The sequence below is a fragment of the Castor canadensis genome, chromosome 9 (genome assembly GCF_047511655.1).
Source record: "Castor canadensis chromosome 9, mCasCan1.hap1v2, whole genome shotgun sequence".
Classification (NCBI taxonomy): Eukaryota; Metazoa; Chordata; class Mammalia; order Rodentia; family Castoridae; genus Castor; species Castor canadensis.
Genome location: NC_133394.1, coordinates 100658640 through 100686602, shown reverse-complemented (window position 1 = coordinate 100686602; position 27963 = coordinate 100658640). Strand labels below are relative to the sequence as shown.

Sequence of the window (27963 nt, the reverse complement as noted above, 5' to 3'; positions counted from 1 at the left end):
AAACTCCATTGCTAAAAAAGGGCTTTAAATACTCTGGGAGTATTGATTTAGAATGTTTTTCAGGCAGAGGGGAAATCAGTGAAGATTTGAGAACGTGGGGATAAAAATATTAAACAGTATTACAACCCGGCAGCAACTTGCTAAATGAATACAGTATGGAGAGAGTGAAGGTAGGGATTATGGTGATGATGTAATAATTGATAAAAGTGAATGATTATTCTAGTCATGTTGTGCAGGTCATGTCTATAAATCAATTTAATCACTAATGTACTTTTTAAAAAGAATAGGATGGAATAAAAATACTTAATTGCACTTAGTAAGGTCAAGTATTATTTCATGAAACTTCTATTTCAGATTTTATTATGTCTGTTTTTTGTTGTTATGAATGGAGCTATCATGTAAAATATACCATACTTCTTACATATAGTCAAGGTATAATTTCTCATAAGAGAAATTATGTGAAGATGTTTTTTATTTTTTGGTAAAATCCAGCTTTCAAGGGGCTCTAGACAATAACCTAAGTGAAATTCGTTTTCTTTTTTCCTTCAGTGCTGAGAATGGAAACCCAAGGCCTTGAGCAGACTGAGCAGAGAAAAATTCTGCGAGCACATTTGGTGTGGGGAGATGCGTCTCTATTTGAAATAGCTACTGAGTGAGGTATCAATCATTTATTCTGCTATTGCTTTTAGGAACATGATAGTGAAGTTTCAACTTAATACCATAATTGTTAATTTCATATTTTTGACTCTCTTACATTTCTAAAAATGATCAACTGCCTTCAAATAGTGGTTCTCAATAGAGCATAATATTATTTCTTAGATGACATTTGCTAATGTCTAGAGCTATTTTCGGTTATAATTTGGGGGAGTGGGATATTACTGGCATTTAGTAGGAAGCTATACACTTTACAGAGAAGACCCTTACAACAAAGAATTCACCAGGCCAAAATATTAAGCAACCTTACTTAAGGTTAAGAAACCCTGCTCTGAGTGACTCAAAAACTGAGTGATTTGAAAGGAATGTAATTGTTTTTTAGTGGTTGTTTTTGGAGGGACTGGGGTTCAAACTCAAGGCCTTGTGCTTGCAAAGTAGGCACTCAGTACCCTACTGCTTGAGCCATACCTCCAGGAGCATCATTCTTCACAGCAGTTGACAGATTCATACTACTTGCCAACACAAACTCAGTGACATTGTTTGTAGAATGCTTTGATCACCAACTTTATTATATTTGAAATGATATGTCAATATTTTCTTACATATGACCCAAAATAAAATGCTACACAAAACAGCTTAGAAATACATAGTTTATGACTCTATGATTATTTCCTGAATCTTAGCAATAAAAATCAAAATTATATTTTACCACCACAATACAGAGTAATTTATATGACTGTATTTCAGAGAATTGGCAGCCAGCTGCCTAAGAAAATCACTTAAAATTATTATACTAAGAATTTCCAGATTTAAAACTGATTCAATAGCACTCACAGGAATTCCTGGATCTGATTCAATAAATATAGGTAATCATAAAGATACTTTGGAAGGAAATGGTCATGTGAAAATTGGTATCCAGGGATGCAAACCACCAATAGTTTCAGTTTTCTTTTGTCACTATTATTTTACTTTTAGGATCATTAATAGTACAAGGGAGTTTCATTGTGAAAATTTCATGGATGCATATTGTGTCCTTTGAACAAGTTCCCTCCTTCCATTATATTCCCTAACACCCTTCTACATTGCCCCCTTTTCAGACAATATTGGGTGGGTTTCATTATGCTATCTTCACACATACACATGTAGTACACTTTGAACCTCTATACAATATGTATAATCTTTTCTAAACTTTAAATTCTATCAGTCTAAATTATGGATCAATTTTTGACAAGCAGATTATAAGTCTTTTTTAGATTGTTTTAGGATTATTTCCATGCCTTCTCAATAGCACATGGGAAATTATTACAAACTGATTTCAACGTTCCAGTGACTATATGTGACTCTGCAGCCTGCCAACCCTAAGGCGTCACAGGCACTGCCAAGCAAAGTGACATTCCCACAGTCTTCACTTAATTGTATGGAATACAGAAGGCTAATTGTCCTAATGCCTTCATGTGATGCTTTACTTTGGGAGTATGTTTTTTTAGATTACTTTGTCCATGCATTCTAAGTGGGAAATGTTCAAAATTTATCTTTATTGAAAGCAAATGAGCCCTTGCCCTTTTGAAGACACTAGAGTTCCATAAATGCTATAGTCAAACCATAAGCCTTAGGAGACAATTGGTGATATAAATAAAAGGGAATTAAAATTTCATTTTCATGGAGAAAAGGAATGGTCTTTGATTCTCCTAGGTGTATTCTCAATTTTTTTCAGGCATGTAACTTTAAAATAACAATGGGCAAAATCTCCCCCCGGTGACCAAAATATGTAAGTGCACCTTTGAGATGTCAAATTCTTATACCCTTGTTCTTGCATTTGCCATCACCTTCTGCAAAACTTTCATAACAAAATACATTTTGATTAGGCAATTACTAAGTATATCATTCATTACTCAGGTTTTCTCTGAGCATATCTGTATAATAAGGATTTCTGTGTGTTTTAAAATTGAGGGTTAAGTAGAGAGTTTTCAAAACCTCTTTTAAGTAAAGGTCTTTGCCTTAATTTCCCACTAGACTTTTTTTTCTTTCCTTTTATAAAAGTCCTTCAAATGCATTTAGAAGTAAAAAATTTATTTTTTTGCAGTAGAAAAATTCTGGAAATTCCGGAAGAGAAGGAAAATGAAAAAAAGATTATTTGTGAGTGCTGGAGAAATTGGTAGAGAATTATATAAGAGTTTTCTGAACTCTGAGAGCACGAAAAGGTTCTCACTTAGGAGAATACCACTGATAAATGCATTCTGAAAACTTTTATGGGTTATCTTCAAGATCTGAATTTCATCAATTTATTTGATTTAATGAACTATCTCTGCTCTATTTTTCAAACCAGGATAAAATGAAATAACTTTACAAATAAAAATCTCTTATAAATTGGCTATGGATTATTGATTGACTAAAGTGAGTCTAAAATAAACTATGTTATGTGTTTCATGTTGTGAAAGCCAGTCATCTAACCTTACTTCATTGTACTAATGTCCATTGGATGTCTGGATTCTCTTATAGCTCTTTTTGTTTAATTTTTAGTGAGTTAGAGGCCTGTTTTTGTAGCAATCCAGTGTCGGTAATAAGTCACTTGTGTGTAGACTCCAGGTTTGTTTCTTTGGCCACAGTTATCTCCCCAGCTCACAATTCCAATGAGATACCAAGTATCTTTAAGATCTTTCACAACTAATGGGCCCCCAGAATCACCCTGAAAATAAAAAGAGAAAGGAAAGAGAAAGCAAATTAGGAAAACATAAAGTTTATTTTTAAAGATATTTTGAGGAACCATCTATTTTGTTAATAGACACTGTGTGTATAGATTTCCAATACAGAATAATTAAATGAAAGACAACTTCAAAATAATTAACATTAAGGTAAATTTCCTCATTTTATATTAAATTTTGTTAGAGTGTTGTTTAATAATTTTTCAGTAGATGTGATACTGATTAGATCAGATTAAAAATTCAGGTTGGGAATGGTGGTGCACATCTGTTATCCCAGCTTCTTGAGAAACTGAGATAGGTGGTTAGGAGGAATGTGGTCTGAAGCCAGCCATGGCAAAAACTATTTGACACAAACCAAAGGAAAGGGGCTGTGGGTATGGCTCGAGTGGTAGAGTACCTGCCTATCAAGTCCAAAGCCTTGAGTTCAAACCCTAGTACTTCCCCCACACACCCAAAAAACCCCAAAACCTCAGGCTTGTGATCTTTTTATTTTCTGTAGCTAGAAAGTTGAAGACTTTTAAGAGAAAATTCTCAAAATGAAAATTAACTGAAGATATGATATAATGGATGCATTAAATAAAACCAGCAACATTCAATGCTATAAGAGATGTATAGCAATACGAGGGGTATGGAAACAGAAGTATAATTATTCAAAAACCCTTATAAAGCACTAAAAACACACTGTGCTACAGGTAGGAGAGAAGGTGGTCATATTACCACAAACATCCTGAGAGGATTCTCATTGTTTCTCAAACTTCATTGTGAATAAAAATCATGTGAGCAGTTTCTTAGATGCAGATTTCTGATGCCCACCTTTAAAGATTGTGTTGGTCTTAGTGAGACCTGGGGTTTGCACTTTGCCAGATCCCCACCTGGTTGTGCTGCAGGTCATCTGCAGAACACCTTTAAGCGGTGAGTTCACATATATTGTGCTTCAAATGGGATTACTCTGCCTTTTCTTTCTCTCTTTTCACTAGTTCTCATTTTCTCTTAATTAAGTAATCAGTCACTCAAGAAAAACTCAAAGAGCAAGGAACACCCAAGGTCCTTATTACTGGTTGGAAGAGGCAGGGCACAAAGACAAGAAACTGCTATGTTGCTATAGAAAACTGTGAGTGTCAAAAGAGGGTCCAACACAATTTCTCCAGTTACTCAATGTAGAAATTTATTTTAGTTTAAATTCTTTTAGCCAGAAATTTAAATTTCATGCTTTGCTCCTCTTACTTGCTCCAACCATATCAAAGCATCCCTTCATTTGTCAGTTTTACTTCCTAACTGCTCTATCTACCTCTGTCTCCACACTGGCTTCATTGTCCACATGACCACACTGCACCTGGAGTTTTGCAATACTTACTAATTGAGCCACTATGATGGTCTCAACATTTTCTCCCTCCTTTGACCTGAATGATTTTTCACAATGTCAAGTTTGATTGAACTACCCATTGAACAAAATCTAATAATAATCACTATAATCCAGGTAGTGTTTTGAGATGTATGATCTTTTTCTTCCAAGAATTTTAAGTGTCTTCCTTCATTATAATACATTTTTTGATTAAGTCTTATCTGTGTACCAGCCACTTGGTCCCCTGAAAGCTGGTTTCATGCAGGCTCTTGCTGACAGTTGTATCTCTAGTAGCTGGCAGGGTGCATGCATACATACATAGTGGAGCGCTTAAGCCTTTCTGATTAAATAAATGAAGAGACTTAAAATTAATACACATTGACCAGGGAAAACTTGTCCTGAATTTTTCTACAGGCTACATTCTTGACTACCTAAATTTCAATATGAGTCTACCAGAAAAATGTTGCCCAAACCTACCTATTGGTTTCTGGAATGATTTTGAATGCCCTCTTGAGAGAGCTCTCTGGCCAGTGCCTGTCTGGTGGTTACAACTAGGGATCTTTCTTTTGGTAAACTCTTGACTGAACTTCATTTCTGACTTTCATATCAGCAATTTTGATTCCTTTGTCATTTATGTTTGGTCTTTCCTAACTAGATTTCCAGTGGAGAAATTAAAGTCTTACTTTCTCTCTCTTCTTATCTTCTATGTAAGGGAGGGGTGTTATCAAGTCTAGATCAATATTTAGTAAATTTGTGAAAGCCAGGTTGATGTGGGTGGTTGATGTGGTTTTGTCACCACATACCCCAGTTACAATCATTGTATTCCTGTATTGGTTTCTTGTTCCTGACTCACTCCCTGATAACTTCCTCCATTTTTCTATGAGTAGAACTTTGTTTTAGTATGTATTTGCACGGTTATGTATGAATCTTACCTCTGCTCCCCAGTCCAATGTAGACTCTTTATGATCACCAGTCTTTCCCCAGGCTTATCACTGATTTCACTGAATCACAATATCCTGTCTGCTTTCAGCTCCTGATGCTTTTTTTCACTTGCTTCCCATGGCACAGACCTCTTGCTGGAGTCCCTGAATTCTGGTTATCTCCCTCCACATTCTTGTCAACTGAAGTTGCATGTGTATCAGGTTTGGCTCTTGTCCAGACTATATGATAAAAATGTGCTGCACCTTCCCTAACAAAGGTTTTTAGGACTCTGGGAAGGGCTTTCTGCCACCTATCAATACCATTCCCATCACTTCACCACAGTGAGCTTTCCAAATTCCTTAGTTTTCAAGAATCTAATGTTAAAAAAGCAGTTCCTCTGGGAAGAAACACACTTACTCATATCTTTGTCATGTGCTGGGTAGATTTTGGAGGACAGAGGAAAACACTGGGAAGAACTCCAGGATTCTTACTGCATGGCTTAATCTCACCTCTTGTGCTCCTTGTGCTGAGACTCAGTAGATTGCTTGGGGTTCTCTCAAGTATGAATTGTAACTTCACACCTTCACAATTTTGACTATAAATGCTTTTTCTCTTTTTCATAATATTCTTTCCTCATTCTGTAATTGGGTAAATGCTATTTATTCTTCAGTCCTCATTGAGATATCATTTCTCTGATACTTGTTCCAAAAATGTTTTCTTCAAGGAAAAGAAATTGCTCTCCATTATGTTATTTATAGTATCACATCACAGTTCATCAGACAGGATTGTTTCCTCTTTAGTATGTGAGCACTTTGAGAAAAGGGACTCTTCTTTGTTAATTTTGGGGTTTCTCCTTATTAAGAAATTTAAATTTTGTGCTTAGTTTGATTGAATAAAAGAAAAATCTTTGTTTATTTCATATTACTTACTTTTAATATACATTAAAAATATGTACGTGTTATGAAATTTCCAGTTAGAACTTTTTGGACCTGACATGACATATGTATTTTGTTCTAACATAAAGAATAAAGACTATTTCCAGGGACATATAAAGTTAGGTTTATTTGGATGAGTTAGGTTATTTGGATTCTTTTTTCTCCAACCTACCCTGCAGGCATCATAAATTCCTTCCAGATATCCAGCACAAAACATTCCAAATTTTATGTCATTGCCATACACATGTGGTTGCTTGCACACGTCATTACTTATGATCTTCACGCTGGCTTCTCGAAGATTATTTTGAGATTCCCCTTAGAAAAAATAAAGTAGTTTTAATTTTTGCAATCAGCATCCTTAGCTAGAACAAACTGAGCAGACTTTTTTCTTATCTTCTTCATTCTAAAGTTGTCAATACAGGATAAAGTTAATACAAGCAGTGCTACAGAAGAAAATAGTGACTAAAATCTGGTGCATATAATGATCCTTATTGTGTGTTAGATTTTATAAATACTTATACAAGCAAGAAAACTATTTTCTTTCTTGTCTTTTTTTGGGGGCCTGTACTGGAGTTTGAACACAGGGTCATGCACTTCCTAAGCATGTGCCCTATCACTTGAGTGACTCTTCCATTCACCATTTGCTTTCTTTTCTGGAAAATCTTTATACCTTTACTTTAAAAAGAACCAGTTTATATTTTTAAAGAAGGCATTCCATTTTGAAGTTTTCATTTGTGGATTCCAAATTGTTCCCAGAAACTTTTTATACATACATAGCCTTCTCTCTTGGCTTGATAAAATATCTGTCCTACTTTGTACATTTACATTTTATAAATAACTTTCACATACATGGCATTAAATGACAATGACTTGATCTGTTATATAATTTGCGGGCTCCAGAACATAGCTAGATCCTGAAGTAACTATTATGGCAGGTGGCTTCAGTGAAAAATGAAGAATAGCACAAGCATTCTGAGATTTTTATGCCAAACCATATACTGGTCAGGAAACCATGATATTGTGGTTGGCAAAATTCTAAGATGATTCCTAAGATTCCTGTGTGATTCCTCTCCCCTAAGCATGATGGGAATCTGTAAATGTGATGGCTATCAATTTCATGGTTAGGTTCATGTTATATGGCAAAGATGCAGGAATCTTGCAGGTACAATAAGATCCTTAACCAGATTCATTTTGCGTTAACCAAGAAAGGAGATTATCCAAGGTGTGCATAATCACATCAGGTAAGGCTTTTCAAAAGTGTTTAAAACTTCCCTGAGAGTTCAGAGACACTTTCCTAGTAACATGAGGAAACAAGTTGCCATGAGTTCTACAGCTGCAAGAAATTTGTGCCAACTGTCAGCTCAGAAAAGAGTCTTGAGCCTATACCCTTATTGCAGTTTCATGAGACTCTGAGGACCCAACTAAACTATGTCTGAACTTCTGATCCACAAAAACTGATGTAATAATATGTTTGAAGCTGTCAAGTTTATGGTAATTTGTTACACAGCCTTAGAAAATGAATACAGGCACTGTTTTAAGATTTTCAAGAGGGTCATTAAAAATTTATTTCTGGAGAGGTTTTTGCAAATATCTTTTAAAACTTCTTTAGAAAATATAAGTGCAAAACATATGCCAAAATATTTTTTAAGTTATTCTGCCCTTTGAATACATTTTAGCCTCTTCTAAAGCAAATTTCACCACATACTCTAAGAATTCGTGGACCGTTGTTGGCCACGTTTTCCACTATGTGGAGCTAGAATTCCTCCAAATGAAGCCAACTTGGGGAAAACAGGAAATAAAAACATTCATAGATTCAGAGCTCAATATCATCATATAAACTCCTGATTCTAGGTGTGTCTGAAGTCGAACTTCTCACACCTATTGATTTACAAGTTATAAGGGACAAATTTACAGGGGTTTGTATCTTTGTATTTGCTTTGACTAATTTGAGTTGAATTTCTGTTACAAGCAAAATAAGAGCCCTAACTAATCCAAACAAGCTGTGTAGAAATGGCTGGTGGGATAATATTGATGGAGATCAGATTACACTGTTAAGCAGACCTTACTACTTGTTAGCTTTTCTGAGATACCTACCACCATAGTAAAGAGCTCCAAATCCTGTGATGTATACTGTTGAATTTGGTTGGACTGATGCAGAAGCTTCTGGCAAACAAATTCGGCGTATGTCATCTGAGAAGGTGACTGCAGGAGAGAACTGCACAACAGCAATGTCGTACTCTCTTGCTGGGGAGCGATATCTCTCATGGACTATAATTCTTTTGACGTCTCTTTTCATTAAGGGAGGATTTATTGTAGTTCCAAAACTTACAGTCCATTGACGTGGATTTGCATTACTGGTAAAGGTTAGAAATTAACAGAATATATGAGTTGCATAGAATATATGAACTATATTAATTGCATTTAGGCTAATAAAAGAGAAAATGCCATCCTGAGAATATTTGTTTACAATTACAGATTTCTGTGTAAACAGACTAGCATAGTTTATTGCTAGCATTTTAAAGAATAAAATATAAACAAATAATATATTAAAGCTGAAATTCAAACCAATTTTTAAATTTTAGAACTGTAAGTGACATTCAATATTATCATTTATCCCTTCACCAAATACTTATTGCACATCTGTGTGCTGAATGTTATCAAAATGCTGGGGATAAAGAGGTAAACAAGACATAAATTTCTAGGCCACAAAAGTAGATTTAAGAGACAGAGAAAAATCAAAACAAATAGAGTAGGTAACTTCAGTGATAAAGGTTATAAATGAAACAAAAAAAAGCATAATGCAGAGAGTACAAAGGAATAGGGAAGGTTTTTTTTTGGAGAACACATTTAGGCTAAGACATGGTTGATGAGGAGGAATCAGCTATACGAAAATCAAGGAGACACGTGTCCAGGTAAATACCCCAAGGCTTTGGACCAGATGGGACTCAATTTAAGATGCAAGGGGAAAAATGGGAGGGTGTGGGGATGATGTTGGAGAGGTAGAAAGGGATCTGAGTGTCTTACAGGACACAATAAAGTGATTAGATTTTATTCAAGTGATATGGGAATCCACTGAGTGTTTTTAAGCCGGAAGTTAACACAGCCATTTTAACATTTTCAAAATGTCATGTCAGTATTTTCTGGAGTCTAGATTGTTGAAGGTCAAGAGTGGAAGTGATAAAAGCTGTCAGAGGATGACCGTAGTAGTCCTGTGAGAAATGATATAGTATGGTTGACTTCTAGGCTATGGGCTTGAGCAACTGGTGAATCATGGTACACACATAAATTAGAAAGATCAGTTAGTAACTAGGAAAGATCATCTAGTAAAACCTCTGTTTTATAATAATGAGAGATGAAGCATTTGCCTGGTATCACATGTCTTCCTACCTCACTCTGCTCTTTTCTCTATAGGATACTGTCTGCCACCAAAACCTATCAATCTCAAGATTGATGTTCCTTAACTAATTAATTAACTAGCATCATCCATGAGGGCTAAGCAGAGAAAAATATTGCCCACACAGATACTTCTTTGTCAATCACTTATTTCTTGCTGTCAGAGTGGCTTAAGTGGTAGAGCACCTGCATAGCAAGTGTGAGGCCCTGAGTTCAAACCTCAATACCACCAAAAAAAAATTGTTTTTTAATAGTTAACATCAGCCTAGAAGGAGAATATAAAAATATCATTTGGAGTTTGTCCAATTTTGTAATATTTAACTGCAATTAAATAACCTTTTAGTATTTTAAACTTTTGTTTTCCCGCAACATTTTGATATGCAAAAATACTCTAATTAGAAAAGATAAGTAAAGCTTGGTTTATGAAAACAGTTGATTATAAATTAGTTTTTGTGAGTTTTGTTGGTACCAAGATGTTCCCAAAACTTAATCATGACTAGATGAATTTAACATATATTAAGTTTTTTGAACTTGGAAATATAAAGGTCAGACCTTGAACTGTATTTATTTAAGTGGGAATGATCATTCTAGAACTTTTAACAATAGCCTGATGTAATTTAATATAGCTTGCATTTTATTATATTTGTAGATAGTAAGCCTGAAAAAGTACCTAATATGAGCAATACTAAATTGAAGTTAAGAATAAGTTTTCTAGAGCACTAAGACGGGAAAAAGAAGTAAAGGGAATACAAATAGGAAAGTAAGAAGTCAAATTCTCCCTATTTGCAGATGACATGATCTTATACCTAAAAAACCCGAAAAACTCCACCAAAAAAAACCTTCTAGAAATCATAAATACCTTCAGCAGAATAGCAGGATACAACAAAATCAACTTAGAAAAATCAGTAGCTTTTCTATTCACCAACAATGAACAGACTGAGAAAGAATATAGGAAAATAATTCTATTTACAATAGTTTAAAAAAAAAAACTACCTAGGAATAAACTTAACAAGGGATGTGAAAGACCTCTACAGTGAAAACTATAAACCATCAAAGAAAGAAATCAAAGAAGACTACAGAAGATAGATCTCCCGTGCTCATGGATTGGTAGAACAAACATAGTGAAAATGGATATACTACCAAAAGCAATCTATATGTTCAATGCAATTCCCATCAAAATCCCAATGACATTCATCACAGAGATTGAAAAATCAACCCTAAATTTCCACGAATAGCTAAGGAAATACTGACCGAAAAGAACAATGCTAGAGGTGTCACAATAATAACTGCATACTATACCTCAGGGACATAGCAATAAAAATGGCATGGTACTGGCAGAAAAACAGACATGAAAACCAGTGGAACAGAATAGAAGACCACATGTGAAGCTATGCAGCTATGCCCACCTGATTTTTGACAAAAGTGCCCAAAACATATGATGGAGAAAAGGCAGCCTCTTCAGCAAATGTTGCTGGAAAAACTGGATGTCTGCCTACAGGAAACTGAAACTAGATTCATGTTTGTCACTATATACAAGTATCAAGTCAAAGTGGACTCAGGACCTTAATATAAGACCCGAAACTTTAAAGTTAGTGTAGTAAAGAGTAGGGAACACACTATAATTAATAGGCATAGGCGATGACTTCCTAAATAGAACTCAAATGATTCAGTAACAAAGAGAAAAGATTGTCTAATGGAACTATATGAAATTAAAAAGCTTCTGCATGGCAAAAGAAATGGTCTACAAATTAAAGAGGCCACCCACAGAACAAGAGAAAATCTTAGCCAGCTATACATCTGACAAGGGATTAATAACCAGGATATACAGGGAGCTCCAAAAACTGAACTCTCCAAATATTAATGACCCAATAAAGAAATGGGCAAATGAACTGAACAGTGCTTTTTCAAAAGAAGTCCAAATGGCCAAAAAAACACATGAAGAAATGCTCACCATCCCAGGGCATAAAAGAAATGCAAATCAAAACCACATTAAGATTCTTCCTCACTCCTATTAGAATGGCTACCATCAAGAACACAAATGACAACAAATGTTGGCAAGAATATGGGGAAAAAGGAACCCTCATACACTGTTGCTAGGAATGAAAATTAGTACAATCACTATGGAAAACAACATACAGGCACTTCAAAAAACTAAAAATAGAACTGCCTATGATCCAGTAATACCACTCCTAGGGTTGTACCTGAAGGGATGTGAGTCAGCTTACAACAAAGCCACCTGAACATCCATGTTTATGGCAGCTTCATTTACAGTAGCTAAGCTAGGGAAACAACAAAGATGTCCCACTACTGATGGGGATTAAGAAAATGTGGTATTTATACACAATGGCATTTTACTCAGCCATGAAGAAGAATGAAATTTTGTAATTTGCAGGTAAATGGATGGACCTGGAGAACATCATCTTAATTGAAGTTAGCCATGTTCAGAAAGCTGAAGGCCACATGTTTTCTCTCATATGTGGAATAAAGACATAATACAACTACAAGAATATTATGAAAAACAGGTTATGCTAAGGGGAGGTCATCTATGAGAGAGGGACAGCAAAAAAAGGAAGTTGAAAGTGAATATGGTTGATGTATTTCCTATACAAGAATGAATAAAAAATTTTCAATCTGTTGATATCACCATAAGAAAGGGACAAAGGTAGGAAGGAGAAAAATAGAAGAGATAAACCATTTTGGGTCATAACACATATATACATGGAAATGTCACAAGGAAATTCCCTGTATAGCTATCTTAAACAAACAACATCATTTTGTTTTCAAAAATGGAGACAGGAGGGCAGAACAGATCGTTTCTGGGATGCTAGTACCAGCAAGGGGGTGGGGAAGGATGTGGGGGAAATGGTGTAGGAGGATGAATATGGTACCAATATTGTGTACACATGTATGTAAATGGAAAAAAAGACACCTGTTGAAACTATTATCGGAATCTGGGGAGAGGTATAAATGAGAATGATGGAGGGGATAAATTCAGCTATGATATATTGTAAGAAGTTTTGCAAATGTTACAATATACCCCCAGCACAACAATAATAAAAAAGAATAAGCTTTCTCAATTTTTAACCTAGGCCCAAATCAGTAAGATAAAAATTAATGGAGATAAACATAAAAACATAGGAATTTAGATCCCAAAGAGAATTTTAAAAACTCAGAGAGGGAACACTTCATTTAGAAGCGATCACTAAAAAAAGGATTTGGAAGTTTTGTTGATTATTATTTTTAAAATAACCAACCACATGATGAGTTTTCTTAACTCAATATTGGACTATAATAATATGAAAACATAATCTCAGGATCAAAAAGGTCCTAAGAAATGGGTTAGTCTTCTTACTGTCCAGAGTTTGAAAAGTGAGTTTAAGCATCAGGAAATTATACATTCATTTTCCATTCCATCATCTTCAAACATTATGTGACTGTGGGCAAGTTTCTTAATTTTGTTTTTCCTCCTCAGTGACAAAGGTCTTAACAGCAGGGCTTACTTACACAGTGGGTGCAAGAATTATATAAAACAAATCTTAAGCACCTAACTAAATATCTGTTCCATAGTGGAGCTGAATTGTTGGTTCTGGTTGTTATAAAAAACACTCTCAAGTGATTGTTTGTGCCTGAGCTCTTCTGCAGATGGAGGCTTGTTCCTTGCCTTGGAATTCCTTTTATCTTTGAGCAGCTATGCCTGTTGGCGAGTTCTTTCTTGATTCCTTAATTCCCTTCCACATGACAGTATTTCAGATCTATATTAATCCAGCTATATCATCTGTACCAGAGATTTCTCAAGATAATTTTTTTTATCTCCTAGGACAATGCTTAATTAGGGGATCATATTAAAATGTGGCTTCTGATCTGCAGATCTGGGATAGGGCTTAATTTTTTCTTCATTTCTGTTAAATTCCTTAGTGCTGGGAGGGCTGCTGGTCTGTGACCCAAACTTTGAATGGCAATGGCAAGGCTGTATAGGTCTAACATCTCTTTTCTTTACCATCCAAGACTCTGCAAGAGCAGATGATGTATGCCTTAACCTATGTTGCCCAGCACAGAGTTTACTATCCTAGGTAGGATCTGACCAACAAATTGTCTAATGTCTTATAGATTATGACTCTAATTCTTTTTTTTGGCAGTACTGGAGTTTGAACCCAGGGCTTTGTGCTTGTCAGGGGGGTGCTATGTTACTGGACCCCCCCACCCATCGTAATTTTTGCTTTAGTTATTTTTCTGGTAGGATCTTGTCTTTTTGTCTGGACTAGCCTGGAATGTGAACCTCCTACTTACGCCTCTCCTACAGCTGATCTCACCCACCTCCTTTTGTTGAGATGAGGTCTAACAAACATTTTGCCTTAACTAGCGTTTACCATGATTCTCTTGATCTCTGTCTCCTGAATAATTGGGATTACAAGGCATAAGTCACTGTGCATGGCTGGACTCTGATTTGTTTATTTGTGCTTTTGGCAATACTCTGGGGTTTGAACTCAAGACTCTATACTTTGTAGGCAAGTGCTATACTACTTGAGCCATACCTCCAGCCCTTATTTATTTATTTTTGATGGTACTGGAATTTGAACTCAGTGCCCTTGTGCTTGCTACGTAAGCATTCTACTACTGGAACCACACTTCCAGCCCTGGAACCTGATTTGTTTTAAGATGTAATTTTGGAGACAATTCATTTTAAGTGAGCTATCTTCTGACAAAAATTTCTAAATAATTTTCACATGTCAAAGCACATTTTTTCTTGCTTTACTGACACACTTTTCCTATGATCCAAGTTAGGGCCTTATGTTTATACTTGCTAAAATTAATCATTTAGCTCTCACTCATAACTCTAATATAATTAAGGACCTTTTAAAATTTGTCTTTTTCCTTATCTAACATATTAATTTCCCTTCCAGCTTTATGTAATCAGGTAATTTAATGAGCATGATTTCCATATCATCTACCAATTCTAGAAAATATACTCTCTAGAGCAAAGGGAGGTTAAATATCTTTGGTAAGTCATAAAGTATTTAATATTTCAACAGACATTCTCCCAGAAGGTTCTTATTTTACTTTGTCATATATGACATTATTCATACTGTGTTTAGTTCTTGGAAGCATATTTTAATGGAGACACTGACAAAAGCTAAACATTTAGAGAAGAAGAGCCAATATTATAGAGCATCTAGATGTTGGTGCTGTGAATATAAAGCAATGATATTTATTTTCTTTTATATTTAGAGAATCGCATTCATTTTGTTTGGACTAAGAAAGAGAATCTAAGAAATAGCTAAAAAAATAAATGAAGAAATAAATTTGATCCCTGTTGTTTCAGATGAAATGATAAACATTGACATGGAAGTTATTAGAGTACAGATTTGGGGTTTAATGTTATAAAGGTATTTGCAAAAAGAGATTTGTCAATCACAGAACTGACTAATTTTGTCAAAGCAAGTGTCCCATTACTCAGGTTTTCAGTTACAAACTAGGCAACCACATAAGGGATTTCTGGCTTTCTAATTTCAGCCTTTTGAGCTTTCATGACAATGTAGTCAAAAGAATATTAAGAGTTGTTATATAGCTATGTAGTCCAAATAGATGGAATTTATTATGGTACAAAAGGCAAAGTTTTATGGGTGAAACTTAGTGTGAGATGATCATCTCATTCCTTATTCTCTAATATACTAAGGTTCAATAACTTGCACAAGGTCATAGACACTTGACCCATTTCTCCAAACTGGTGAGGGCATGTTTTGTCTAAAATTTTACTGAGATACTCAGGAAGCCTTGCTATTCTCATAATAATTGGTATTGGAAAAAGTCCATAATGTCAGTCTACTTAGAAATTCAAAAATTTAAATGCAACAGTGATAAAAAGATTTAATTTCTTGTTATCTTGAAAAGTAAAAAAATATTCTTTAAGCAGTCATTTTATCTTATATTTAATAAAATTTATGCGTGCAGCAATGAGTAAAGAATTAATCAGGTGTTAACTGTTCATTAGATAAAGATTAACTAATAGAATAATATACTAGTCTTCACCTCAGGTTTGTCTTTTATAGCACTGTTGTCAATAGATACTCTAATACATAAGATTTCTTTGAGCAGTCCAAGAACCTCTCTTAATTCTTTAATAGTCAAAGGAACTTACCTGTTCTTACATACTGGTAATTTCTCATTTTAGTTATAAACTGCTATAATTTCCCCAGATTCTCATATGCCAGTGCTATAAATTTGATTTGAGCAGTTCTCCATTGTCACAGGTACCAACTTCCCGTATCCATTAAAAATTTCAGTTTCACTTTGCAATTAATTCGATTACTTATCAACAGTATGAGACTGGCCCAGGTATTCGGTAGAAAGAGATGTCAGTATTAAGCAGAGAACACTGTTAGACACAGGACTGCTTTTGTGTGCTATTTGTAAACATTTTGTGTTAGAAGGATTTCTACTTTCTTCTAATTTCTTTATTTAAAATTCCAAGGACTTGATTAAAGAATACTAGGATAATGATTACCATTCCATTTATTTCTACCAAATGTTCCAAATAAGTATGCAAGTAAGAGCATTATTTTAGAAAAGAATCTGAAAGATTTTCTTATTTTACTTCGGTAATATTTAGGACATTAGTGGATACCTAAAATATGATAAAACATGACTTTTTTTTTTTTAAATCAGTAGTAGGGTCTGACTTAAAGTCAGTAACTTACTTTTTAAAGCAGTGTGCTGCAGTGACAAGCCACACATTACTAATCAAGGTGGCCCCACACTGATGGATGTTGCTGCGCTGAAGGGAAGCTTGCCAAGGCCAGGCACCCTTGACAGCAAGTTCTCCAGACATTATTCTGTTGACCACTAATGGGGCAACTCGTTTACCACAACCTGAAAGAGATGAGATCATTAAGTTATAAGATATATCTAATTTTTGATACAAAGAACCTTGTAGAGTATGTAATGCAATAGTTAGGATCAAACAAAAGGTCTCACGTACTAGGCAAGAGCTCTACTGCGGAGCTAAATCCTCAACCCTAGAACATGACATTAATCTTAGAGTTAGAAAAAAAGTCTACATCTATTGCCTAATTGGCATTCTTTCCCAAAGAAAATGTAGGACACAGATGGAAAATTATGAGCTAATATTTAAAGATGTCTTTGTTGGTGTGGAAAAATTGAATTTGTTTATAGAAGCTAACTAGACTTACATGCTTGCACAGTAAGCTTCCCTGTTGATGAGCTCATTGCTGAAAAACAAAATAGAACAAAGAATGATAATTTGATATTCTCCTAGTTGGTCTCAATGACCAGGGATTAGCAAGTATATTAATCTTATAAGGATTCTAGACAGCTGAGAAGATATATCGGTAAGGAGAATAGTTCTGTGATATAATAACATACATGTCCATTTTTGTAGAGATTTATAGGTAACCTCTAGTTACTTGGGTAATTTCTCATGCATTGTGTAAGACAAAATAGTGGGTGAATAAAAGCCATAGTTTATTTTAATACAGACTGTGGCTTTCCAACAGTGCAAGGTAAAATCTTTTTAGATTCTATCTTAAAAGTGTCAAAGAAGGAGCAAGTAGATGGGTCCCTGGGCTCAAACCTGCCCCAATCAGGGTAGGTCTGTTTTTGTCTCTTTTGTTTACTTAAGATTTCACATAAGGCTTTTTTTTCCAAATGGTTTAGGAAATGATGAAAAAAACTTTGAAGATAAATTATTTTTATTATATGTCTAAACCATAGACCTTGAATGGCCAAATGCTTTTTTTTTTTTTTGAAGAATAAACCATTGTGTATTCTTATCCAACATCTGCTGAATATTGTTTATTGGTCATAGTTTAAAGTTAAATTCTCTCAATTTCCAGCAAAGTTTGGAATCTGATGAAGGAAATTCAAGCACATATAAATATGTAAAAAATCATGTTCTACACAGTAAATACAAACATTTTATTGATCATTACACTTGAATAAAAGTGGGAAATAAATTGGTGGATTATTGCATGGAAACTAGGTTGAATTTCAGGGCCGGTGGTGGGGCTCAAGTGGTAAGAGTACCTGTATAGCTAGTGTGAGGCCCTGAGTTCAAATCCCAGTAGTAAAAAGCAAAAAAAAAAAAAAGACTGTCCCCCAGTGACTGTTTTTTCCTGTCCTCTGGAGGACAGTTGATTTCCTTATCTCCCTTGGACCTCTGGGGCAAGTAGCCATTTGCTAACTTTCCTTGTTCTCTAGGGAAATAATGGTTTTTGTATTATAATAACCAACTACAGAATTAACTATTCCTGGAAAAGGAACTAAAAAGACATGAGTCATGTGACTTTCCAATTAAGAAATTTTCATTAGATTTACAGAATCCAGAACATCTAGTGACCTATAGATAATAGAAAAGCAGACTGCCTGGAATTTGTAAGGAGCTTAGTAACTACCTCATTTAATATGCCTCCCACTACTCCCTCTATAAGCCTTGTGCCTACAACCCTAAAAGAAGATGGTTTTTGTTGGTGATAGCCTCCACCTTCTTTGGTTGGCTAGTTTCCCCAAATAAATCTTTTTCCTTGTTCCAACAGTTTGTCCTCAAGTCATTGGTCATTTTAAGTGGCCAGCAATGAAAGAATATTCATGATTATATAATATTAAAATTCTGCAGTTAAAACTTCATCAACTTAAAAGAAAAAACTTCAATGGTTGCAAGTTAATTGGATTTTTAAGAACTGAATTTTTTAGGGAGAGCTATTGGAGGTAAGCTGCTAATACATAATGAAGTGTCTTGAAGATTTGTAATTTTTACCACATATTTTTGCTGTCCAAATATAGGAGTAAAAAGAAATAATAACACTTTAGTGTTGAAAGTAACTAGCCATGGAGTACTTCTGAGTTGGGAGAAATCTAGTTAGCCTTTGGGGCTTTAGATACATACTATAAGCATCATGACGGGAAATGGAGTACACTTCACCTGACATGTAGATAATGTGCTGTTTTACCACAATCACTGCATTTACAATGCAAAGAAGTTGATTTTAGCTCTGTTTTGACACATTGTATATAATGAAGGACCCCCTTGACACAGTTATTTGTAAAAACAAAACACAGATTCTTTACAAATTGTGGATGCATCTTGAACTATAAGATCATTTCTAGACTAACCTAGACTTTCTACCATTTTCTGTTTTTGGAAGTTACCAAATTATTTTTGGATAGCAATGGTTTTGCTTATAAAAACTGTAAGGATGCTTCTGAGCTTTCCACTGTGTGGGACTTTCCTAAGTGTTAATAAACACTGCATATTTGGAAATTCTTAAACCTTCAAGGTTCTAGCTCTTTCTATTGCCAGTCAATTGTTCACGCTAATTCTCTCAGGTTTCCAAAGCATATGCATAATTTAATGGCTTTCTAAGTAGCCATTTTAGCCATTATTTCTAAGTAATAATTTCTAGGTTCCATATTGTTTCTATTTTTTTGTACATGATATTTCTGTCATTTCAGGAAGAACAAACATTACCATTTTCTACATGAGAAAACGGACACAAAGATGTAGACCAATTACTTGGGTCCTTAATGACTCAGTGGCTTGTAGAACAGTCATGTAACTCTCAAATCAGGTTCTCCATCAGTATAGCCTACCTTTTAAACCAGTGCAGTCCTTAAAATAAAGTGAAACTCACAAGCTGAACCCATAAGATACAAAAAGTCCAGTCAGATAAGGACCATTTCATGCTTAATTTCTGGTTTCAGATAACTCAGGCTTTTAAATTCCTGGCAAATTAACTCATTATTACCTATCATGTAACTTATCAGAATGGCCACTATTTCACAACCTGCATTCATGGACCTCCCCACCTATCAAAGAAGGCGGATTAAACATTTGAAAGTCTCTTTCCTCCTAGATGGGAGAGGTCCATGTCTTTTTACCCTGAGTAGATGACTCTTTGTCATATTAGCAAACTTCTGTTCATTCCCATACCACAGATTTTCACTTCCTGATGAGGTTTCCTCTTGAAGAGTCAGCTAGATCCTTATAAAGGCAGGACATGTCTGATATAAATCATTTGATCTGTGTATCTTAAATCTGGTATCCTTTGGAATTTGTAGTAGAAATCTCTACTTGTCTGCTGGAAGTAGGTGCTGTGGAAGCAGCTTAGTAGACAAGGATAAACAGGTTTTTGTCTAGCTGGATTCCTGGCATCCTGAATATGCTGATACAAGGGATGAATTTCTAAGGGACAAATACACACAGAATTTTTAAAATGTGTTTGATCATAGGAGCCTTTTTGAATGAAGCTCATTAAGAAATTAGAGATCTAGCTGGGTGCCAGTGACTCAAACCTGTAATCCTATCTACTCAGGAGGCAGAGATCAGGAGGATAGAGGCCAGCCCAGGCAAATAGCTTGTTAGACCCTATCTTGAAAATACCTAACACAAAAAATGGCTGGTGAAGTGCTTCATGTGGTAGAATACCTGAGTAGCAAGGGTGAGACCCTGAGTTCAAACTCTAGTCCCAACAAAAAGAAAGAAATTAGAGGTCTATATTTGGACTTTTAGCTTTTTCTATTTATTAGATTCCTTAATCTTTTTTGTCTGAGTCTTACTTTTATGAAGTTGAATTTCCCTTGTTGATTGGGATGTAGAAATTAAATTAGATATTGCATATAAAGGGCATAGAGTCAGGCCTTGATAAAGGTTGTCTGTCTTTAATTTGGGAAAGTGATGGTGGTGTAATGAGATAAAGATGAACAGAAAGAAACAAGTGGAACAATTTTTTAATGGTTTCAGTGATTTTTTCTAGTTTAGTGATTTTTTTTTAAGGCATTATTGTCAGATGGCTTTACTGTCTCCAAAGATGGCTTCACATTTTCCCAAATACTCATGAAAGCTAATGAAAACTTCAGAACATCACCATATAGAGACACTATATATTCTTTTTAATGGCGACGAATGAGTTTATGTTTTTGGAAGTTCCCACCTAGAAATACAGTTATTGGTTAACCCTTGGTGTTATCATTTGCTTAGTTATGGAAACAATGGTTGGGTTAGATTAACCCTTTGTTATTTTGTTAGTGGTAAAGTTTTGACTTTATTTTGAGATGAGTGCCAATCAATTATTTCCAGGAAAACAACTTGATGAGTGATTTTAGACATATTTTCTTCACAGTATTATAAAACCTGGAAATGTCACATCTTTAGGTTGAATTTTGTTCCATATGAATTCTGTTTATTATTTGGAAAGGAAATGACAAGTGAGTTTATGATTATACAAGACAAGGACCTAATAGAGAAGTTTATGTCATATGGAAAGGTGCTAACTTACCACTAACTTGAACTGATGAGACATTTATTGGCAAGGCTCTTGTTTTCCTTATCTTCTGATTTAATATGCTGTGAATTTTCTTCTCTCTTACAGTCCTTTGCCCAGTAGAGGGAAACTGGAACACCATAACAATATCTGCTTTTACTCCATCTTCCTCTGGACTATGAAACATAAGGGAAAGGTACACATTCAAAGAATGGACTGGTATTGTCCTACACTCTCTCCTGTATTTTCTTCCCTGATTTGTGCCTCAATTGTTGAGTGTTAAGGGTTAATTATCTCACATTTGTATTCTTCTATATGTCACTCGCTGACCTAAGGCTATTTCACATGTGCAGTATTCTAGCTTTTATTATATTTTGAGTGAATTTTTTGTATTAATTTGAAGGCTTATTGTAGCAGGTAAGACTCAATCATAAGTCATTTTGACAAGAAGTCATTGTCAAAAGTGATGTAAGAAACCATCATGTTCTCTTAAGAACAATAAATCATACATCTGATAAGAATCACTGCTACAGCATCCAAGACAAGTGGTCTCCAACCCCAGTGCAGTCGATCATTTCAATGATGAGGTATTGGCTTCTATAAAGAGGCTGGCTTTTCTTTGATCTGCTCTGATTTTAAGAGCTCTTTATTTTGAGTTGAAATATGTCTTCTTTTATTTTCCATTCCATAAGGTCCACCAATTGGAACATACATAAAACATCAATTTCCTCTTCCACACATTATTTGAATACAATAATGTATGGTCTCTGAGTCTTACCCAGGTAAAACATGCCCAGCTCCCTGAATTCTTTTTTCTTCTTTTTACCAAAACTGGTTCAATTTCCTTCATCCATGACACTGAATTTTTGTAATAGGGAAATCTAACAATTGAAAGTGTTTCAAAATTGAAATTATTATGTATTTATCTGCCATGTATCCTATTTTATACTGCAAATGACCTAAGTTCTCAAAATTATTAGACGCTGTCTTTCTGAAACTTTTCCCTAAAAAAGAGGAAATTATGCCAATTGTATATACTTTATGTACTATGTTCCTTTTAAGCTCTGGAATAAGAAGGTACAAATAATTAGAATTTTATGTCAAATAGGAACCCAAGCAATTTTCTACTAACATCGACTACTAGGTAGAATTTCTCTTGGCTTCCACAAAAAATTATACATTGTTAATATCCACAAATTTAAAGGAATTCATAAGATTTTGATAATGTTGCTAGGATACTATGGCAAATCAGAATTTGAAAGTAGGGGGAATAAAATCTAGAAAGTTCCAGCACTTATATGCTTTTTATTTTCTAAATTATTCAATTCATATTACAAAATGCCCCTGGAAATCATCAATTATAGATGTAAAGAATGTACATCTGAATAAGGCTGCCAATAAAGCATTAGTTTATTGGTAAGAAGAGCAATTATTATTTCCTACATATAAATTCAAGTATGAATATATTCTCTTTTTTTTTCTTTAAGAAGATGAGTTATATAAGCTCATAGGCTTGTGCCTGTGTGTTCTGTTGCATGACTTTCAAAACAATATAATTGAAATCTGTGAGCAATTTCTGCAGCTGATATGAATCTTCTTCCTCCACCAAAACAAAAAAAGAACATTTATTATAACTGTCTTTTTGCTTGGGCATGCCTCCTGTCACTAGGGCTTAATTACAGGTAAAGCTTACAATTCCATTTTGTAGTTAACTTTTCTTTCTTAATGTTTATGAAGTGACACAACTATCAAAGCATAGAGCTTGGTGCATGCAATGACACGCATCTGGGTTTCTGAAGGCTATGGGTTTAGGAAGATCCCTGCCTTGCAATCAGTTGACAGAGTTTGTGTCTTGGGTGTGTCACTTGGTGGGGTAACTCTCTTGGAATTACTTACTTACCCTCCTTCCCAAATCTTAGTTTTTTAGTTTCAAAATGATGATCAGCCCCTTTGCTTGAGATTGTTGTAGAGATAGTATTTATTAAAAAATCCTCCTAAAAGCTTATTCTAGAAAGACATACAATATCTGAGGGACTCTGTATCCTTTCCCCTTGTCCCTCCAGGCTTGTGACTATAACTTTGCCCCAAAATACATACGTCAGTCTGACTATTTGGTTCTTGATATAGTACTTGCTCAAGGCTGAATTTATGAATATTTCATCCACCTGTTATTACAAGAGAGAAATAGTATGTTAATACAATGTTTTATAATAAGCCTATACCCTGGATTAAATGTTAAAATAATGAGAAAAAATTTCATAGGAGTAATATCTTATTCAAATCAGTGTTTCTCAACCTTTACAGTGCAACAGAATTATTTGCTGACAGAAACAAACTACAGAATTTTGGTTTCAATTGGTCTGGTGGAGACTTGCCCCACTCCCATGAATAGAATCTCCTCAGGTAATTCTGATGTCTAGTATGAGTGTTTGGAGCAGAAGATATTATCCTAGAACTTTATAAAAGGAGTCATAGAACAGAGATGGGACTCAGAAAAGGCTTTGGGAATTGGTGGAGAGAAACTTGGCATCATTTTGGGTTGAGACAATTCTGCTGCATACCAACTAGCAATCTTACAAAACTTACTGAACCAATTTCAGATTCTGTCTCCTAACTTAAAAGGCAAAGATATTGACATGTTACTCATAAGACTAGAAAGATCAAACACATGTAAAGTTCTGGTAATGCCTTGGTAGGTAAGGTGGTCTGCTAGCCCCCATGTTGGCATGGTAGATCTTAGCTGCCTCTGCAGGTCTTTGGTTGTGAAGTATATGAGGAGCCATTAGGGATTTAAGAGAGAGAGCCTAAGATTTTTTGAATTGTTCCTGATTGTGGACTGTAAGGCAAATCAGAAAGAAAGAGAGTAAGGTTGTATTTAAATTTCAGGTTGAAATTGTGTCAAAAGGAAGAAGAAAGGACTGTTGTTGGTACATATGCACAGTTTTCATTGCCTGCTACAGAATGATGGTGCCGTGGTCTGTCACACCTAGTGTTTGGTTTATAGTGACCCTAGTAGCCACTCGCTGACAACAGTGTCAACTGAATGCAGGTACTGCAGTTTATGTTGGACAATAAGTAGATGAGCCAAATGTGGAAAAAATTATCCTAAATCCTGAAAAAAAGGGTGGGAAAACCAACTCTTATTTTGGAAAACACAATAAAATGAAAACAAAAGAAAGCTATTTTGGAAATCAAGGAACAAGTTACAACTTCTATTGCACTATCAGGATTAGATGCTTCATTAGGAGCCAAAAAATTCATTTTCTTGTTTAACCCTTAAAATTACTCTGAGAAATAAAAATTATTTTGAAGACAAAACTGTGACTCAGAGGCATTGAGTGATTTTTTTTTCCCTCTGACTTCATATGTATAATGATAAGCTGACACTTAAACCTAGGTCTTCTATGTGGAGGTTCCGTATCTCTTTCCACTCAATTATACAGCTTCCTTGTCAAATGAGATGCAATTTTTATATCAATTTCTTTTTTAGAAAGCAGCAATAAATTTTCACATAAATAGTTGCTTGACCTAAGGATAATATAGTACAATACCTGCAAAGATATATATTTGGTAATAACTTTAAACACAAGATAAAAAAAGTTAGTGTCCAAAATATGCCTTATTCATACTTAAGTAAGGAAAGCCTAAGTTTGGTACCTTGGGTTTTACATAATAGAAATGAAACTCTTTTGCAATATGTGTTTTTCTAATAATGACATTGATGTAATCATTTCTTGTCACCCATAGCCAGTACTATTACTCAGTATTTGGGAAGGAAGTCCCAAAAGGAAGTAAAAGACAAACAAAAAGTGATAAGTCATAAAAGGAAGAAAAGTAGATAGCAGTTGGAAAAATAAAGTTTAGAAAAGGAAGTTTGGTTGTAATTATCCTTTGGATAAGTTCTACCCACAATTGGTTCTTGGTCATTTGTAACTTGCTGAAGGCAGTATATTAACTTTTGTGTGCATGATAGTTCCCATGTGGCAATGATTTTCTACTGAGAATGGCTAAACCAACCTCAATTTTCCATCTTTGAAAGATTAGGTGATCTGGGAAGACAGGTGCTAAAAGGATACCCTAAGAAGAATCTAGATAGAAGTATTTTATGTGCTAATAAAGAAGTTTTGTCTCAAATTCCAGGACCTTATCTCTAGAAAGTATCATTAATTAGGTCTAGAAAGAAGCCCAGGGATCTTCAGGTGGTACAGGTAGCCTGCAGACAACACTTTGAGAAAGAAGGTGCAGGAACTGGTAAGAAGAGTTTTTGTACTAATGAATTTACATAAGGGTGAAAAACATGAAAATAAACTTTATTGTTGAGTGGAGTTTTTGTATAAATTAGCCTAATAGATACCCTGAAATTATGTTTCCTTGGAATATTAGAAATTACACCATCAGAAACATTCTTTTTGCCAACATACCATTCCAAAATTCCCAGAAGTTTTGGAGGATGCTTTTTCCCCAAAAGCTGTGAACAAGTTTAATATTATTTACTTAACTTAACAACATAATAGAGTGAGTGACTTACAACTCTATCCAACCTCTCATTTTGAGGCATTTTTAGCTGGAGTTAAGTTTCCTAACATTTTGTTCAAAAAGACCCCTTTTTAAGGTAGTACCTCTTTCTGCTTGCTGATTTTGGAATGCTGGAAATTGATTGAGATTAAGTTCTAAGAGGGCAATTGAAGGTTAGTTGGGTGTTTAATGTAAGAGTTAGGGAGAGGCTGACAACTCAAACAAACAGATACGCCCAGACATTCAACTCTCATTCCCAAACTAGCTGTTCACACATGGCATTGCCTTTTTTTTTTTTTGGCAGATGCTTCTGTCACAGCAGTGTATCTCTTCACATAGAGACTACAAACTTCATATCCATATGCTACTGAAGATTGGGAAATGTAATATTCAAGCTCTTGCTTCTAACATAACCGGAGATGAGCTCCTGAGAACTGAAGAAACTGAAAACATGCCATAAAAAAACTTTAGATCTTGTCGCTTTCTTCTAATTTATAAGGGTACCACATACAGGATAGTAAAAGAGACACCTTTAAAAAGACACCTTTAAACTTAAGTAAGGTTTAATTGAATTTACAGTTGTTACAAGGGATGAACTTAACGTAGAAATAGAAAATAGGGGGTGGTGGAGTGCCTCAAGCGGTATGTACCTGCCTAGCAATTATGAGGCCCTAAGTTCAAATTCCAGTCAGTACAGCTAACAACAACAACAAAAAGAAATAGAAAATAGATTGCAGTTGCATTTGTGCCTTTGTTCACACCATCAGACATTCAAGGACCTCACTATGTGTTATCAGCCTACTTGCTCAGTTTTCTACATGCCAGAACCTTATACTGGGATGGCCCTCATTTCCTGCATACTTGGCCTTTGGTCTACAGCAGACTCCCCTTTTCTGCTATCTCTGCCTTTCTGAATCACAATTCTACTTCAAGATCTGTCTCAGATAGTAGCTTCTTTGGGGTTAGTCCTTCATCCACAAACTAAACTCTTTTCTTACTGTCTCAGCTTTTCTTATCTCTTTCATACTTTCTACTCCTTAGCATAGTTATTTATGTAATATTATTTCCTCTGCTACACTGCAAAGCATTATGCATAGAAAGAGTGATTCGTGTTTTTATATTCTGCAGTATCCAGCATAGTGCTTTGCATATGATAGATATGCAGCATGTTTTTCTTGAGTGAATGAATGAATAAAAGAAAGTAAAAACTTATGTATTAAAAGACTTGCAATTACCAGGAAACTTTTAAGAGGTCTTTAAATGTACTTTATACATCAGACTGAAATCAGTGTTCCTAGAGAAAAAGAAAATTACTTAAAGGGAATTTTTCTCCTTGTGGACATTTCCCAGTCATTTGTTTCCTCGTGGAAAGCCTTTCCTTCTTGAGACAGCAGACATAGAAGCTGGAATGATTTCACTGTGGTCCTCCAACTGTGCACCAAGTACAAATTCCCCTGTAGTTGAGGTCATTTGGTTTTCATCAGTCATCTGAGGTGAATACTGTTATTATCTGCATTGTATGGATGAGGAAGTGACTTGCCCAAGTTGACACAGCAGTGAGCCACAGAGTCAGGATTAAGCCAAGGCCATCCAGCCTCGGAGCCTGTTTAACGCTCTAACAGTGCTTACCTCAGGGCAAACACACAGGTAGGTCCTCACCAAGAGTTGCTACCCACTATTGGGCAGTAAGTGTTGCTTAAGTGGCCAGAATATGCAAAGGTGCTTCAAAAATAAGGAACATAATCTTAGTAGCTTTTACTGCAGCCCATTGAAGTGATTATTGTGTCTGCTTAAATCTCCAGGATTTCTTTTTTTTTTTAATTGAAAAAGTAGGCTGTAAATCATTCTTTCCAGCCCAAATGGAGCATGGCTAGCTTGAGCACTGAATAATGCTCACAGAATTTTAAGGCTTGTTGGTCTTCTGGGGTCAAGTCTACCTCCCACTGCTTTGAGCCCAGTGATGTGTCTGCTGGAGAAAGGTGTTGGATTCTGTGTCATCTGATGTCTGTAGGTGTGTGGGTGGAGTATATGGAAGTGTGACTATTTGCCTACCCTAAACCAGGAGTTAAGTGAGATCACCAATGTGGGGTGTAATATTTTGTAATGTTATCAGTCATTTTTTTGATTGCACCAGTCCCTCTCCAGTGTCCCTTTGTGAAATATTAGAATGAACAGATAGACATCTCTGATTAAGTAGCCACATATAGTCAGTTGCAATATACTGGATA

General features: G+C 35.1%; 1 protein-coding gene across 3 annotated transcripts in view; it reads right to left on the bottom strand.

Annotated features, from left to right (window-relative positions):
• Positions 1-1201: 1201 nt before the first annotated feature.
• Tmprss11a (transmembrane serine protease 11A) overlaps positions 1202-27963 on the bottom strand; it is a 61398-nt gene continuing 34636 nt past the window's right edge. For 2 of the 3 annotated variants that reach the window (XM_074042091.1, XM_074042090.1), the window contains exons 5-11: positions 23318-23385; positions 21236-21396; positions 17135-17173; positions 16643-16814; positions 8649-8908; positions 6727-6869; positions 1202-3340 (exon numbers count right to left, since the gene is read on the bottom strand). In XM_074042091.1, coding sequence (XP_073898192.1) covers positions 3179-3340; positions 6727-6869; positions 8649-8908; positions 16643-16814; positions 17135-17173; positions 21236-21396; positions 23318-23385 — 1005 coding nt within the window. In that variant the 3' untranslated portion in view covers positions 1202-3178. The remainder of the gene's footprint in view (positions 3341-6726; positions 6870-8648; positions 8909-16642; positions 16815-17134; positions 17174-21235; positions 21397-23317; positions 23386-27963) is intronic. The other variant, XM_074042092.1, reaches the window with a different exon arrangement.